The sequence below is a fragment of the Myotis lucifugus genome, unplaced genomic scaffold (genome assembly GCF_000147115.1).
Source record: "Myotis lucifugus unplaced genomic scaffold, Myoluc2.0 scaffold_720, whole genome shotgun sequence".
In the NCBI taxonomy this organism is placed as follows: domain Eukaryota; kingdom Metazoa; phylum Chordata; class Mammalia; order Chiroptera; family Vespertilionidae; genus Myotis; species Myotis lucifugus.
In genome coordinates this window covers 183,787-198,971 of record NW_005871768.1, presented here as the reverse complement: position 1 = coordinate 198,971, position 15,185 = coordinate 183,787, and the positions used below count along the sequence as shown (strand labels likewise).

The following is a 15,185-nucleotide window of genomic DNA, read 5'->3' as shown; positions in this document are numbered from 1 at the left end:
ACCTATGAACCAGGAGATCATAGTTCGATTCCCAGTAAGGTACATGCCCAGGCTGCAGGCTAAATCTTGCAGTGGGGGGTGTGCAGAAGGCAGCCAATCAATGATTCTCTCTCATCATTGATGTTTCTATCTCTCTCTCCCTCTCCCTTCCTCTCTGAAATCAATAAAAAAAATATGTTTAAAAAAGAAGAGGAAGAAGAAGCGCCTGGGAGCCTTAGGATAAAGTTGACACCAAGAATAGCAGAGTAGAGAAATGTAAAGAGTTGAGTCCTCAGTTAGAACAATGAGCCACTGGATCAAGCCTTGCCTGAAGTCCACCTTGACTCTACACTTCTCAGATATGAGAACCGTGGTAGACGGAGAAACGGTCTCCCAAAATACATCCACATTCTAATGCCTAGAACCTATGAATGTCATCTCATATGACAAAAAGAAAAAAAAAGGCGTGGGTCATTGTAGATGGGACTTAAGAAATAGAAGAAGGATTTAAGTTAAGAATTAAGAATCCGGGTGGGCCCCAAATGCAATCACATGTATCCTTATAAGAGGGAGGCAGAGAAATATTTGACATAGACACACAGAGAAGGCAATGTGACCACAGAAGCAGAGGCCTAGAGTGATACAACAGCCAGCCTAGGAATGCTGGCAGCCACCAGAAGCTGAACTAGGCCAGGAACCCTTCTCCCCAGAGCATATCTCCATTCCAGACACCTGGACTTAGGCCCAGTGATGCCAATTTCAGACTTCTGGCCCCGGCACTGTGAGAGAACAAATTTCTGTTGCTTTACATCACCGACTTCGCAGGAATTTGTTACAGAAACTGTAAGAAACAAGTGCAAGAACTAATACATTCTCTTTACTATTTAAGCCTATTTGAATCTGCTCTTTTGCTAACAGCAGCCCAAAGCAGTCTATCTCACCCTCCTCTGGTTAAGAGGGGAACTCTACCAAAGGGGAATTCCCCAAGGGGAGGCAGCCCGAGACCTTCCTGATCTTTAGCTGGGGAAGTGGGGCATCAGATGGCTCACAGACTCCAAGCAAAGGCATGATGGGAGTTTATTTACAGACAAGTCACAACCAGGACCCACACAGACTCTGGCCAGAAGACCCCAGATACACAGGCTGCAGGACCCATTAGTACCGGAGCCTTTCCCTGCCAGGCCCCTGGTGAAGGGACCAAGAGTCACGCAGGGTCAAGGACACGGAAGACAGAGGGCCCCAATCCTTGCCAGATATCAGAGACCCCCTGTTGCGGCCCCCATGCCAGCGGAAGGAACCGCCCTCGGCCCTGAAGAGTGGACACCGAGAAGCAAGGGAACAGCTGTCCTCTCGATGCCGGGCCACAGAGCAGAAGTCCCAGCAGCAGAGGCTTGGGGAACGGAGACACTGCAGGTCCCCCCCGGACCTGTCCCGGAGCGGGCACGGAGCTGGGGTCCCGGCCACGGCTGCCCATCACGCAGGGGGCTCCCCCAGTTTGCTGGTGGCACTCGTGATCCGCTTATTCTCCCGGAGGTTTCGGAGGCGGGCACTGAGGCTGCTGATCTCTTCCACGTAGGCCTGGGGCACCCACCCCTTCTCGCCGTCTGCCAGGCGGACGCCCTCCAGCCAGCCTGGGGGCACACAGGCCAGGCACAACATCAGTGGCATCCGAGAGACACCAGGGCCGGGTTGCGAGGGGACGCCTAGGCCAGTGATGGTGAATCTGTGACACGCGTGTCAGAGGTGACACGTGAACTCATTTTTTTGGTTGATTTTTCTTTGTTAAATGGCATTTAAATATATAAAATAAATATCAAAAATATAAGTCTCTGTTTCACTATGGTTGCAAATATCAAAAAATTTCTATATGTGACACGGCACCAGAGTTAAGTTAGGGTTTTTCAAAATGCTGACACGCCGAGCTCAAAAGGTTCGCCATCACTGGCCTAGGCCCTGTTGCAAGCCTCATCTGCACCCCTGGGGCCGCGGTGACGCCATCTCAGTGTCTCCCAGCCCCAGGAAGGACCCTGCCTCTGGCAGTCTCGTAGAGGAACTTCTGACCTGTTTTTCCCGACATCCTCAAAGAAGGGTGTTTCCCACTCTCCCCCGCCAGTCACTCTCAATCCTACATCTTTACAAGTAGGAAGTTCCTCCTGTTGTCTAACTTCATTCCTGCATGCTGTGGCTGATCAACACTTGCATAACCTTTCCCTGTGACGTCGTAGCCATCTAGCTACCTCCTGCTCATGAGAGCGCCATCGGGAGGCCCTCCCAGGAGGCCCCTCTCACCATCACTGGTCCGGGTCCTCACTGCCAGGATGTCAGTCTTCTCCAAGGTCAGCTCGTCCGGCTGCAGGGCCTTGTATGTCCGGACACACTGAACCTGGGGGCGGTCTGACAGCCCAAGAGAGACTGAGGGAGTCCCCAGGGCAGGATGGGGTGGGCAGGGAAGGGCAGAGGGGGAAGTAAGGGGGTGGGAGGGTGGCCGCTGCTGCTTCTTTTCCTCTACCCCTCCCTAGCCCACCCTGGCTGCTCTTCTCCTCTCTTAGCCTAAACACAAGCCCCATGAGTCCAGCTCCTCCCAGCTTCCATTACTGTTGCTGCACCCAGGGCTCTCTCCTCCCCAGCTCAACACCTTGCTCCTGACCACCAGGGCAATGTCCAACTGTCCCCCAGAAACCCCCCACAAAGCAGTAATGGCCCCTCCAGTTGCCCCCTAATGCTCCCTGGTGCTCCCTCCAGACCATCCTCAACTGGGATTCAAGCCACATCGCTCCCCGGTTTATAACCCTCCAGGGCTTCCTGCTCCTCTTAGAATAAAATCCAAAGTCCTCCCCACAGCCTACAAAGCCCTGTGTGGTCTGGCATGGCCCCCTTGCTAACCGCCTCTCCTCCCCTCTTCTTTCCCACTCCCCCTCGCTCATGAAGCTCAGCCACACAGCTCACCCTGCTGTTCCCAAACGCTCGAGCTCCCACCTGCCTCAGGGCCTTTGCACTGGCGGTCCCTTCTCCCAGGAGTGCTCTCCCCCAGATCTTTTCATCTCCTCCTGCCCCTCCTCATCTTTCAGGGGCCTTCCCTGAGCACCTCTTTAGAATGGGAAGCTCACCCACCAACCTGAGCAGGATTCCTAGCTCAAGCCAGAGAAGCTGTACCGGTCCAGGCCCTCAGCTCTTCCTATCACACTAGATGGGCTGGTTGTATTGGGAAAACCACACAGGCCTGACTTGAATCTCAGCCTGCCACTTACTAGTTGGGTGAACTCGGACAAGTCACCTTACCTCTCTGAATCTCTGTTTTCTAACCTGTAAAATGGGCTTCTATGGGGATGAAATGGGAGGATATAAAAGGCTTTGTCACCTCCAGGTGCTGTCTGTGCACATGGGGGTCGGCCTGTCCTATGTGAATTCTGCCCATCCTTCAAGGTTCTGCAGAGCCCCCCCTGACTCCCCCGGGCAGCTGATCTCTCTCCCTGTAGCCCCACTGGCCACCTGGCACCCAGGATTGGAGGGAAGGGGGAAAACAAGGTACCCAGCCCAGGGGATGTGGGCCTTCGAGGGAGGAGGGTGGCAGCTGCTACCTTCCCCCTCGCTGATGACCTCCTTGTCTTCCTGGGGGCTGGAGGGGCACATGGCAGAGATCCATCGCTGCTTCTCACTTCTAGAGAAGGGAGGCCAAGTGATCACAACATGCAAACTGCATTTTCCCAGGGCCAGGGTGGTGAAACAGCTGGGAAACGGGGTATGATCCAGACCCACCCAGGTTACGTATGATGCCCACCCAGGACTCACCTCACAGCCCTATGCCCTACTCAGCTCTGTGCATAAGAACAGAGCAGGCCCAGCTCCCCTCTCCCCCCGGGTGCCAGCTCTGCCCAAGTCCTGCCTCATGCCACCGTCCTGAAGCCAGAGAGAAAAGGCCAGTACCTGCCTGGGACAGGTCCTCTCTCCCCAGCCCCAGGCCCACTCACTCCGTGCGGGCCCTCAGCAGGAACTGGTGCTTCGTGTGCTGCCCGTGCAGGAGCTGAAGGAGGAACACGTGGCCAGGGATGCCCTGGGGCTTCAGGCTCAGGTCCTTCACCTGCAGCTCGGCCATCTTGGCGTGGACAAAAACGGCAAACTTGCCCAGCCTGCAGGGCCGGGGGAGGCGAGGTCAGCCTGGCCCGTGCCCAGGCTCCCAGGCCCCACCCTCAGGACCAGCCAAGTTCTGATTCAAGGGAGAAGGGGTCGGCTGCTCCTCTAGCACCCTCCCCCAGGAAACTCGACTGCGCCGGGCACCACCTCCCTGGCAGCCAGCAAAGTCTGCACGAGGAATTGGGAACTCCGTTCCTACCAGATCACTGGCAGGTGGAAGGTGAGACCAGCCTCTGACCCCAGGCATGTTGTCAACTTCTCTCTGAGCCTCTGCCCTGAGCCCGTTCTAAGAGCCAACTGGGCAGCAACTCTGATGAGACCTCGGCTCTGTCTAGTGGGGTCTAGCATCAGACAGACTGGGGCTCCTCCTGACCCCTGACTATCAGCTCCAAGATACTGACAGTAACAAGGGAGCCTACTTACCAGGGAAATATCTAGAGGGCAACAGGGAGTAATCCACATAGCATGCCTGGCACAGAACAGGCGCACGGTGAATGCTGGCTGTTCTCACTATGACTCGGGGCAGAGCTGGGACTCCAGGGCTGTGCTCTGATTGGCTTAAGCTCAGAGCAGCTTCAAATCCTTTGTACATAGTCCAGCCCTTGATTCTAGAAGATGAACTTGCCTTTCCTGCTGGAGCCTCCCAGGCTCAGGGTGCCCTGGCAACACCGTCCGGTGCAGGCGGGGGCTCCCAGGCCCAGGGATGGACTGGCTGTGGGCCCATTCGTGGGGCAGAGGGAGCCCAGCTCCAATCTACCTCCCCCCGCACCGGGCCCCGACTCACTCCTTCCGTCGGGAGAGAAGCAAGCAGTCATTGAAGAGGTGCAGGTAGACCGCCTTGCTGGACAGCTTCAGCTTGGCCGGGGGCGCCGCGGGCAGCGGGGCCAGCTCCACCAGCTCCCCGTGCCGCACCAGCCAGCGGGCCTGGGAGATCAGTGGGAAGATCTGGGCGGAAGGAGAAGGCAAAGAGGGAGAACACGTCAGACCCGGGGCAGCAGGGCAGAGAGCACCGGCCAGGGAGGGGTGGGTGGGAGCAGCGAGGAATTGGCCTGCAGCCCCCAGGGAGGGAGGGAACAAGAGCTGCCCTTGGTGTGCCCACCCCCCGCGGTGGGCATGCACCTTGCCCTCAAAGTGGATCTTCTTGCTCAGGTGGATGAGCTCCTCCGTCCTCTTCATGGACTGCACACTGGCGTTGCATTCTTGCACCAGCTGGGGAGGCCGTGCGGGAGTCACCTGCAGCCCCACAACCCCGGCTCCCAGAGCCCAGCCTCGGACTCCCACCTGGGGGCCTTCACAGACACACCGGGGCTCTGGGGAGGCCCTTGGGAGCCAGAAGGCCCCTGCCCTGCCCAGCTCACCTCCTTGAGCGCATTGAAGGCCTTGGTGGCCATGTCTTCGTCTTCAGAGCCCTGTGCTGTCCGCTTCAGAATGTTCTGGAGGGTGGGGTCGGTTCAATGCGGCAGGCCATGGCCTCCCCCCATGACCCTGCCCGCCCATGGGTGCCCGCCCAGAAGGGGCTGTGGAGGTTCACAGTGGCATCTCCTTGGCCCAGCCCTCACTGCAGCCTGGGCCCTGCAGGTACCTCCACCAGCATCTTGAGGCGGGTGATCCTCTGGAACGGCAGGATGAGGAAGGAGGTGAGGGGCAGGCGTTGGCACACGGGAGACTCCTCTAGGCGAGCCAGGATGCCAGGGAACTTGGGGTTCTCCAGGCTGGAAGTTGGGGAGGGGCCTGGGGTCACAGTTGGGTCTGAACTCCTGGGGTCCATGACCCAGCCACCCCCGTGGTTCTTCAGATGCTTTCTCAGCACATCCTTCCTGCACTCGGGTCACAGAGCTCTTTACAGGGACCCCCTCCCTCGCAGGTCACCCTTCCACACCCAGTCCTCCACGCCTACTCCCCCCGAGAACCTCTCTGTCCTCCCCCCTTTCCGAGGCCCCAGCCCTACAGCAGGCGCTGGTAGGTGCGCTCCTGGTAGGCCTGGTTGGTGACGTAGGGCAGGTAGACTCGGCGGAAGGCAGGGCAGTGGTGCAACACAATGTCACACACGCTGAAGCGCAGGACATCTGCCTCCAGTCGCTGCTCCAGGTCCTGCAGGAACCTGAGGAGTCAGCGAGGGGTCAGCGACAAGGTGAGACCCCAGGCCTAGGAGCCGCACCAATCTCATCCCAGCCCCCCACCAGGCCAGGCCAGTCCCTTACCTCTCGCTGGTGCTCTTGACCTCGGGCAGTTTGGAGAACAGCCACTGCTTGTCCTGAGCCCCCAGACACTCACTCAACTCAGCTGAGCCCAGGAAGTGGCCTACGGCCACCGACAGGCTGTGGATGTATGAGGCCTCGGACGTGATCAGCTCAAACTTGGCCTGAGCAAAGTTAGATGAGGGGTTGAACCGCCAGACGGGTCCGCCCCGACGCCTTCTCCTGGCCCTGGACACCACCTCTTGTCCCCCACCCCTTCTCTCGCCCCACCCCTGACCTGGTGCCTGGTGGGGTTCAGGACCCATCTCCTGCCCAGCACAATTGTTCAAAACAAACTGGAGCCCTCGATTGAGCCCCTCACCCTGGGCTTTGGGCCCTGCCGGTCACCCGATGGCCCCGCCCTCTCTCTGACCCGCCCCTTTTCTTGGCTCCGCCTGGTCCCCCGCCCACCACGCGATTTCGCTAGGGTTGCCTCCGCAGCTTCCCCGTCCAGGCTTTCAGCGATCCCTCCTCCTCTGGCCCTGCCCTACGCTAGGCCTCGCCCCCGTGGACCCCGCCCCTTCGCCCCGCTTCTCCACTGGCTTTCGGCTCCGAGGCTCCTCCGACTTCCCTAGCTGCAGCCCCGCCTGGTCAGGTCCTAGCAGCCACCTGGGCATCGCCCGTCCCCTCGGTCCAGCCCTCTGCAGTTTGCAGTCCCGCTGGCCCGGGACCCCTGTGGCCCGGAACCGCGCTCAGCCTCCGGACCGGGCTCTCCTGGCCCCGCTCCGTATAGTCGCCCCATCCCTTCTGCGCCTCAGGACCCCCTCCCACGACTGGCAGCTCTGCGGGCCCGCGCGCACCTCCTGCAGTTTGCAGTCGCGCAGGCTCAGCGTGGCCAGGACGCCGCTGCCCCGCACGTCGGGGATGTCCTGCCAGAGCGAGAAGGTGGAGCCTCGCGCTGAGCGCTGCGCGCGGAAGGAGCTGCTGGGGGAGAGGTTGGCGCGCGGCGGCCCGGGCCCCTCCTCCGCGCCCTCGGCCTCGTCCCCCGGGCCCTCCTCCTCGCGCTGCTGCCGCCGCAGCTCGCGGGCGCTGGCCACGTCGCTGTATTCCTGGTAGAGGACAGCTGGGCGGGGACAGGGGCGGGGAGGGCTGTGGGCGCCCGCCTGGCTCCTCCCGGCCCCCCCAGGGCCCACCTCACTCAACGAGCAGCGGGACAGTGAATTCATTCATTCATTCATTCATTCATTCATTCATTCCATAAACACTGCTTGAGCACCAGCTGCGTGCTAGCCCCGTGCTGGGGACTGAGATTCCGTTCTCTCCCTCTCACACGATCCCTACGTCTCAACTCTCGGAACCCCAGCTTCCCGGCTTCCCCGGACCCGCAGCCCCTTCCTCCACGGCCCCCTCCTGCGTACAGTTAAGGAGGAACCGTGACTGTCGTCGCTCGCTGGCGCTTCTGGAACCCTGAGCCGGCTCTTCCTGCGATTCCAGCCTAGAGAGAGAGAACGTGGGGGCTCCGCCGCGTGCGCCCCGGCCTCAGACCCGACCCTGGGGGGAGAGGTGCTACCTGGACGCGGGCCCGCTGCCGGGGCTCCCGCTGGGGTCCACAGGGGCTGCCGTCGCCGCGCCGTCCACCCTCATCTCTGCGCTGCGCGGCTCCCTGCCAGACGCTTTCCCTGGAGAAGGCGAGAGCGGAGGGTGGGTGGCCCTGGGCAGCGGGGCGCCACACTCCAGCTGACCAGCACCCAGCCTCGGTGTCCGGTGCGTGAGCCTTGCTCCACCGGCATCTGGCTCCCGGGCTGCCCTGAGGGCCAAGGGGAGGAGCAGGTACCTTCCCGGGCTGCTCCAGCGCCTGCCCCTTGGGCCAGTGCTCTGGCTGCGGAGTGCCGCCCCAGGCGCAGGGAAGAGTGCAGCCGGGTCATCAGCTCAGAGGCCGAGAAGCGCCTCCGCTCGGGCCCCTCCAGGCCCCCTCGGGTGGGCCCCGCCAGCTCTAGAGGCCGAGGCTCCTCTGTGCTCAGAGGCGGCTCTGCCACCTGGCCAGGCTCCAGGAAGACAGCGTGGGCCTCGGGGCTGCCAGGGGCCTCTTCGCTCTGGTACACCCGCATCTTGCGCCCTGCAGGTGGGGTGAGAGCACAGGCTGGCGACCGCGGGGTCTCTCCCACTCTGCTCTGCCGCGGCCCTGTGGCCCTGAGCATCTAGGCAACATGCCCAAGTGAAAGGCAACTGTTTGCTGAGAGCTGGTCCCCCGAGAAATGAAATCAACAAGAGGGGCAGAGGGAACACAGTGCCTGACTGCAGTGGGCAAAGGGTGGGCAAAGGGCCAGGGAGCCCAGGACAGCCGCTCACTTGCTGTGACTGCAGACAAGGCATTCCCCGTCTCCCTGAGCTCCGGGTCCCTATCACGAAAACCTACCACTCGTCCTGCCTGTTTTGGGGGACTCTAGGGCTTAGGAGTCCTAAAGAGCCACGCAACCTCTCCCCTACTCACCCCCCTGGGCCACCCCCTCCACCCCCCCACCCCCCATCACCCAGAGTGACTCACAGGCTGACTTCTTCTCCGAGCCATGGCTGGCCCGGCGCTGAGGCTGTGGGTGCTGGGGACTCCAGGGTCCCTCCAGAGGTGGGGGCTGGGCACTAGGACAGTGTGGCCAGCTGCCAGCCCTGCTGGGCCGCATCCCCCCACTGGGAGAGATCTCGGTGTCTGGGACTCCTGGGGACGGTGACCATAGCAGCCCTTGGAGAGGAGCAGGGGTCCCCAGGGACCAGCGGCTGCCAGGAGCCTGCAGCTCCTCTGGGGTGACAGGGAAGAGATCCAGACACACAGAGCGTGGGGGCTGCAGGGTGGGCAGCTCCACAAAGGACAGACTCTCCTGCTGGCACACAGCTACTGGGTGGCAGGCAGTACCAGGTGGTCCAGCCAGGGGGGGCTGGAGGGTGGCAGGTGGCCCACAGTCCATTCCTCCTTTGCTCTGCCAGTCACCTGCGCCTGGAGGGGAGAAGATATCAGAACCAGACACAGGACAGCAGGGCTGGCCAGGAAGACACCGCGTCCTGGAGGCCTGGACAAACCCTTATGTAGACATGTGTACACACATTTGTCCCAGCTCGCTCACACACCTAATGATATAGGAATCGCTAATACTTACATGGCATTTAATGAATGACAGGCCAGGTGCTTTATATATTGTATCTCATCTAATCCTCACAACAACCCTGAGTTGATGCTATTATTATCCCCATCCTATAGGTGAGGAAAGCGAGGCGCAGAGGTATTTGGTGAATGGTGGACCCGGGATTCAAACCCAGGCCATCTAGCTTCTGAGTCTGTGCTTTTAACCACTTTGTGCATTTTCTTACTCTGACATATGAGCAGATATACAGATACATACACTGTCACGTACATCCACACACATTTTCTCCCAAGTACACACACACTGACATACACAACTTCACAGATACGCTCAGACCTTTCACATTCACAGGCTCACACATTCACACACTTCTTTACACAACTACACATTTTCACACACAGGGACCCGTCCGCTATTCACATGTCCACTCCAGCTTTCTCCCGCTCCTGTTCCACTCACACTCACACACCAGGATGCAGACACAAACACGCAGGCCTAGGAAGTCCTGGCTTTGGTGTTACCCAACCTCCCTTCCCATGCCCAGAGTTGCAGCTTTCCGTGCTGAGTGGTGCCCACACCCATGCCAAGCTGGCTGGGAGAGTCACAGACTGGCAGGCGCGCCACCAGGCAAATCAGGCTGGGCACTCCCAGGAGCAGGACAGGGAGGTGTCCCGGCCCCCCAGCTTGGGGTGAGAAGGGTTTCTTCCCCACCCCGGCTCCCAGCCCCAGGATCAGGCCAAGCTGGACGGGTCCTCCCTGCGTAGGAAGTCACCCCAGGGAGGCTGCTGGAGCCCCGGGACAGGCCTAATGACCCAGGGGTTCAAGCCCCCACAGCCCTGGCCCTCTGCCGGCGGCCCTCCTGCGCCCCTCACCTCTCCAGCTGAGGCTGCTGCTGATGGTCGGCTGCTCCGGCAGGGGAAGCCCTCTCTCTGCCCAGCTGGCTGGGGGAGATCCCACCCAGACAAAGAGTTTGATTCATCAAACCCTGTGGTGAGGCAAGCGGTAGGGAGGGAGGGAGGGAGCAGGCAGCGGCTGGGCGGGGGCCTACCCTAGCCTGGCCTCGCTGTGGGCAGGCGGGGCAGCAAAGACCCCCCCCATCCCCAGAGGCCCCTCAGGCCAAAAGGGCAGTGCCCAGCCTGGCAGGGCCAGGAGGCCCCGGAGACAGAGACCTGGAGAAATGGAGACCTTTCAGCGGCAGCTTAGACACTGAGACCCAAAATGCTGAGACAGTCAGGGACAGAGATGGAGACAGTGACGCTGACAGTTTCAGACAGACCGGATACTGTGAAGCCCAGAAAAACCCAGGGAGACAGATGGAGGCACATGTCGTGCCCTGCGGGGCTGCCAGTCCAGTAGGGGAAGCCAAAAACAAAAACAGTTACAATCCAGGTTGGCAAAAGCAGAGCCAGAGGGACCATCAGAGCAGGGTGCTGGGCTCGACTGACCTGCGCTTTCCAGGAAGGCTTCCTGGAGGAAGTAAGCGCTAACTGTTCTGACTGAAATATCCAGGGACCAATACACAGAGATTAGGGAGGAAAGCCTTGGCCTGAGAGAAACAGTGACCGTGTCAGTGACCCTGGGAGGAAGGGAGAGAGGACCCAGTGCGGACAGCTGCATCTGTGACTGGACCCCACTCTCTCTGCACCCAGCCTCTCAGCTCTTTTTTTATTGATTGATTGATTGATTTCAGAGAGGCAGGGAGAGGGAGAGAGAGATAGAAACATCAATAAGAGGGAATCATTGATAGGCTGCCTCCTACACACCTCCTACTGGGGATGGAGCCTGCAACCTGGGCATGTGCCCTGACTGGGAATCGAACTGTGATCATAGGTCAACTGTGATCATAGGTTCATAGGTCAACCTTCAACCACTGAGCCACGCCAGCCAGGCACTTTAGCTTGTATATTAAACCTCTGTCCATCTAAGCAAGTTTCTCAGTTTTCTCATCTGGTAACTAGGATAGTCATGCCAAACACTAATATGAGAATTAAGGATAACATAGTAGGAGCTTTGTCATTGATAGTCATTCTTCTGAGTGTTATTAGTCTTTCTCCAGTCAGGGGCTATCACACAGATGGGGAAACTGAGGCAGTGAGGGTGAGACATACTCTGCTTTGTAGAAGCATCTGGCAGGAGACATGGGACCACTGTCCACTCAGATCTCTTTCTCTCCAGGAACCAGAAGCCCTCCACACAGAAGTCCCACTTGCTTCTGTGGGCACAGGCATGCAAGAACACACGCATGGAAGAACACACGCATGCAAGAACACACGCATGGAAGAACACACACATGGAAGAACACACGCATGCAAGAACACACGCATGCAAGAACACACGCATGGAAGAACACACTCATGGAAGAACACACGCATGGAAGAACACACGCATGGAAGAACACCACTTGGGTTCTGCAAGCTCCTGAAGGGCAGGGAGGAACCACCCACTCCCCTGTCAGTTGCAGAGATAAATGAGCAAAACATGGCGCCCTGGGGGCAGGAACACCCCCTCCTGAAGCCTCAGGGGAGAAGGCTGGGTGGTGGAAAGCTTTCTCGGGGAAGATGGGCTGGAGGCAGGTCTCTAGGGGGGAAGCCAGGGTTAGGCCAAGTGGCAACAGGAATGACCCATCTAGCTCGGCCGCTGGCCCTGTGACCTTCCACTCTACCTCAATGCTGGGGACCCAGGAGGGGCAGAGCTGTGTTTATAGTGTGTGTAGCTCATCTCTGCTGGAAAAGAAAAAAGCTTCAAGAAGAGAACTGGCCAAGGGAGCAGGGACATTACCTGCCCAAGACATGACCGCAGGAGACGCTAGTGCCCACTCGGCCAGCCACAGTCCTTCTGGAACCCGCAGGGGAAAACCCCTGCCAAGGTTCAAGGCCCAGTGTGGACATGAACAAGTTGTGTGGCCCTAGGCAAGTCTGGCCCTGGGCCTCAGTGTCCCCATCTGTAAATCAGGCCCCTCCGCAGGATGAGAAGGAGGGTCAGGGGCCCAGGGGCCATCCAGTGGGCACTGCTAATCACAGGACAATGGATCCACTTGGCAAGGCTGGCAGAGAGGGTCCCTGGGCACTACCATAGTCCAGGGAAAGCACCTCTGGCCTCCTGTGCCCAGCTTTTCCCTGCCCCTTCCCTGGTGCCCCTTGCCCTGGTGCCCAGAGGAGTAGGGACCCAACAAGGCCCCTCAGCCCCTAAAGGGACAAAGCCAAGCGGAAGGTCATGGCTGGAAAGGGGATCCCGGCCCAGCAGGCTGTGGAGCCCCAGAAAGCCACAGTGAGTGCGGCGGGCAGCACAAAGGACTCCCTCTGGAAGACTGGCGGGAGAAGGATGGGCTGCTGGCAGCCGGGTGGGGCCCTACCTCAGCCAGGGAGCTCCTTCCGGTCCAGCCTCCGGCCCGGTCCAGGGCTCCAGGCCACCCTGGGTGCTCTGGGGTTGCAGCCAGGTCCTCAGGGGGCGATGTCAGCATGGCCCCTAAGCCCAGGCAATGCAAGCTCCTGGGTATTGTGTGGGGCAGGGAGGGGGGAGGTGAAGGCGGAGGGAACCTCGCAGGCGGGCAGGCGGCTGTCTCAACGTGCCTGCTCCCCGCCCCCCTTCCCCAGAACCGGTTTGGCCAGTCTGGGGTACAAGAGGGGGGCTGGAACAATGGGAGTCCTATGCCCAGGAGAGGCTCTGAAGGACCCCAGACCGACACCCTAAAGATGGGGAGGCACTGCTTTTCCTCCCAGGAGACAGGTCACCCTCTTCTAGAGCTTCCCGAATGTGAGGCTGCTCAAGACTTCCCTTGGGCTGGGGAGCATCCTGGGGCCTTCGCAGGGAGCCCCTCAAGCCTTGGACTCCTCGGGGACCTTGAGAACTCCTTGGTGAGCTGACCTCTCTGAGCCGCTACAGCATCTATAAAATGGGAACACTCATCTCCATGGTTGGGAGATGGAAATCATGAAGGTAGGTGATGTGATGCATCTGCCATCATCCTGGCCAGTCCTTCCAGCATCACTGCTCCTCACGAATAACCCATCTCATCATCTCTAGCAGCCTCCTCCTCCAGGAAGTCTTCCCAGACTCTAGTCCACACCCAATGAGCCCTCCATAAACCAATTCAAATAGCCCAAGCAGAACCAGTGCCAGGGAAGGAGGGCCTACTCTGTGCCTGGCATGCAATGTTCCCAACCTGGGGAAGGGGAAGCTGCTTTCTCCCTAATGCTACCTGCCATTCCTCTGAGCATGCAGGCACTTCATACATGAATATGTACATACCTACTAATATTCGTGTTGCTAATAACTCATGCTGTACACTCACTATGTGCTGGCACTCACTGTTCCAGATACTGTTACAGCTCTCACTTCTTAGATGAGGACAGGAGGCTTGCACAGGTTGTAATGGGCATTATCCCATTTAAATCTCTCATTAGCTCTATGAAGTCCGTATCCCAGAGATGATGAAATGGAGGTTCTAGGGATTAAATAACTTACTCAAGGTCATGCGGCTAATAAGAGTCAGAACTGATATTCAAAATCCAGGTCTGTCTGACTCCACCACCAACCTGTGTCCTTAATCACTGCCCGGTGCCGCCGCGCCACGCTTTGGGGACGACCAACTGGGTCAGTGATGGCGAACCTTTTGAGCTCGGCGTGTCAGCATTTTGAAAAACCCTAACTTAACTCTGGTGCCGTGTCACATATAGACATTTTTTGATATTTGCAACCATAGTAAAACAAAGACTTATATTTTTGATATTTATTTTACATATTTAAATGCCATTTAACAAAGAAAAATCAACCAAAAAAATGAGTTCGCGTGTCACCTCTGACAGGTGAGGAAAGTGAGGCCCTGGGTGAAGTGTTTGAAAGTCTGCTGGGAGGTGTCTCAGCTGACCTAACTAAGTCCTTTTATTATTATTCATACACTACAGGCCTTAATGGACATATGGGGCAGGGTGTCCAGGCCCCAGGCCCCAGGCCCCAGTGAACTCTCCCCCTATCAACTGGTGACCATTCAGTTCCAAGTGATTAGGTACCTCCAGGCCCTCATATTCCTCTTGCCCGCCCTCCTCCCCCCAGCATCGTCCCATAATGAGGAGACACTGCACACAGGTGATAGGGACCGTGTCCAGGGAGAGTCACCAAGCTGGGGCACAGAGAGGTCTATTGTCAGCATTGCACATAGGGCAGGAGACAGGGGACAGGGAGAGGGAGGCAGGGCAGGACTGGGGGTCTTCAGGGAACCCTAACTCTCTCATCCCAGCTCCAGGTGACCTCGAGGACGCTGGCCAAGGTACTGTCCAGAACCCCGAGCCGGAAGCAGAGAACCGTCATGAAAGGAGCATCCTTGGGGACCTAGGGTCCTGGAAGGGCAGTCCTGCCTCGCTCCTGCCGCCTGGGCTCTGGGGACAGAGCCTCTGCTGCAGCGAACAGAAGGCACCACTTGGTCAGGCTGAGCAGGCTGCCCCCAGACGGAGCAGAGAAGACCCCAGCCCGTATAATATTTAAAAGAGGGCGTGGCGTGGCGTGGCGTGGGCGGGGCTAGGAGATAATTAGAGGTAATGCGACCCAATCCTCCCTTTTGGAGAGGACAAACCGGAGGCGGGGAAGAAAGCTGAGCTAAGGCCCGGGGCGGGCAGAGGGGCGTGGCCAGAGGGCGTGGCCAGGGGCAGAGGGGCGGGACCGTGGCCAGGGGCAGAGGGCGGGGCGGGGAGAGGGGCGTGGCCAGGGCCCGCCGGCCCTCTGACCAAAGCTGCGCCTCGCGGTTGCCCAGCGCCTGCTGAGCCAGGTA

General features: G+C 59.0%; 1 protein-coding gene across 1 annotated transcript; it reads right to left on the bottom strand.

The window, feature by feature from the left end:
- Positions 1-1,039: 1,039 nt before the first annotated feature.
- On the bottom strand, positions 1,040-9,266 carry ARHGEF19 (Rho guanine nucleotide exchange factor 19). Its single transcript, XM_006105751.3, has 15 exons — positions 8,833-9,266; positions 8,122-8,403; positions 7,858-7,966; positions 7,706-7,782; positions 7,148-7,410; positions 6,312-6,472; positions 6,059-6,211; positions 5,693-5,822; positions 5,469-5,543; positions 5,230-5,319; positions 4,895-5,055; positions 3,948-4,106; positions 3,558-3,637; positions 2,269-2,373; positions 1,040-1,610 (listed from the first exon to the last, which is right to left on the bottom strand). The coding sequence occupies exons 1-15, from the start codon at positions 9,245-9,247 to the stop codon at positions 1,453-1,455; spliced, it is 2,418 nt and encodes an 805-aa protein (XP_006105813.1). The 5' UTR covers positions 9,248-9,266; the 3' UTR covers positions 1,040-1,452.
- Between the last annotated feature and the right edge of the window lie 5,919 nt (positions 9,267-15,185).

Excerpts from the sequence above, each read along its gene's own strand:
- ARHGEF19 (XM_006105751.3), bottom strand. The coding sequence starts at position 9,247 with ATGGACTGTGGGCCACCTGCCACCCTCCAGCCCCCCCTGGCTGGACCA. Across the intron at positions 8,404-8,832 it reads CTCGGAGAAGAAGTCAGCCT|GGCGCAAGATGCGGGTGTAC; the intron begins GTGAGTCACTCT and ends CCCCACCTGCAG. Across the intron at positions 6,212-6,311 it reads GTCAAGAGCACCAGCGAGAG|GTTCCTGCAGGACCTGGAGC; the intron begins GTAAGGGACTGG and ends CTGACTCCTCAG.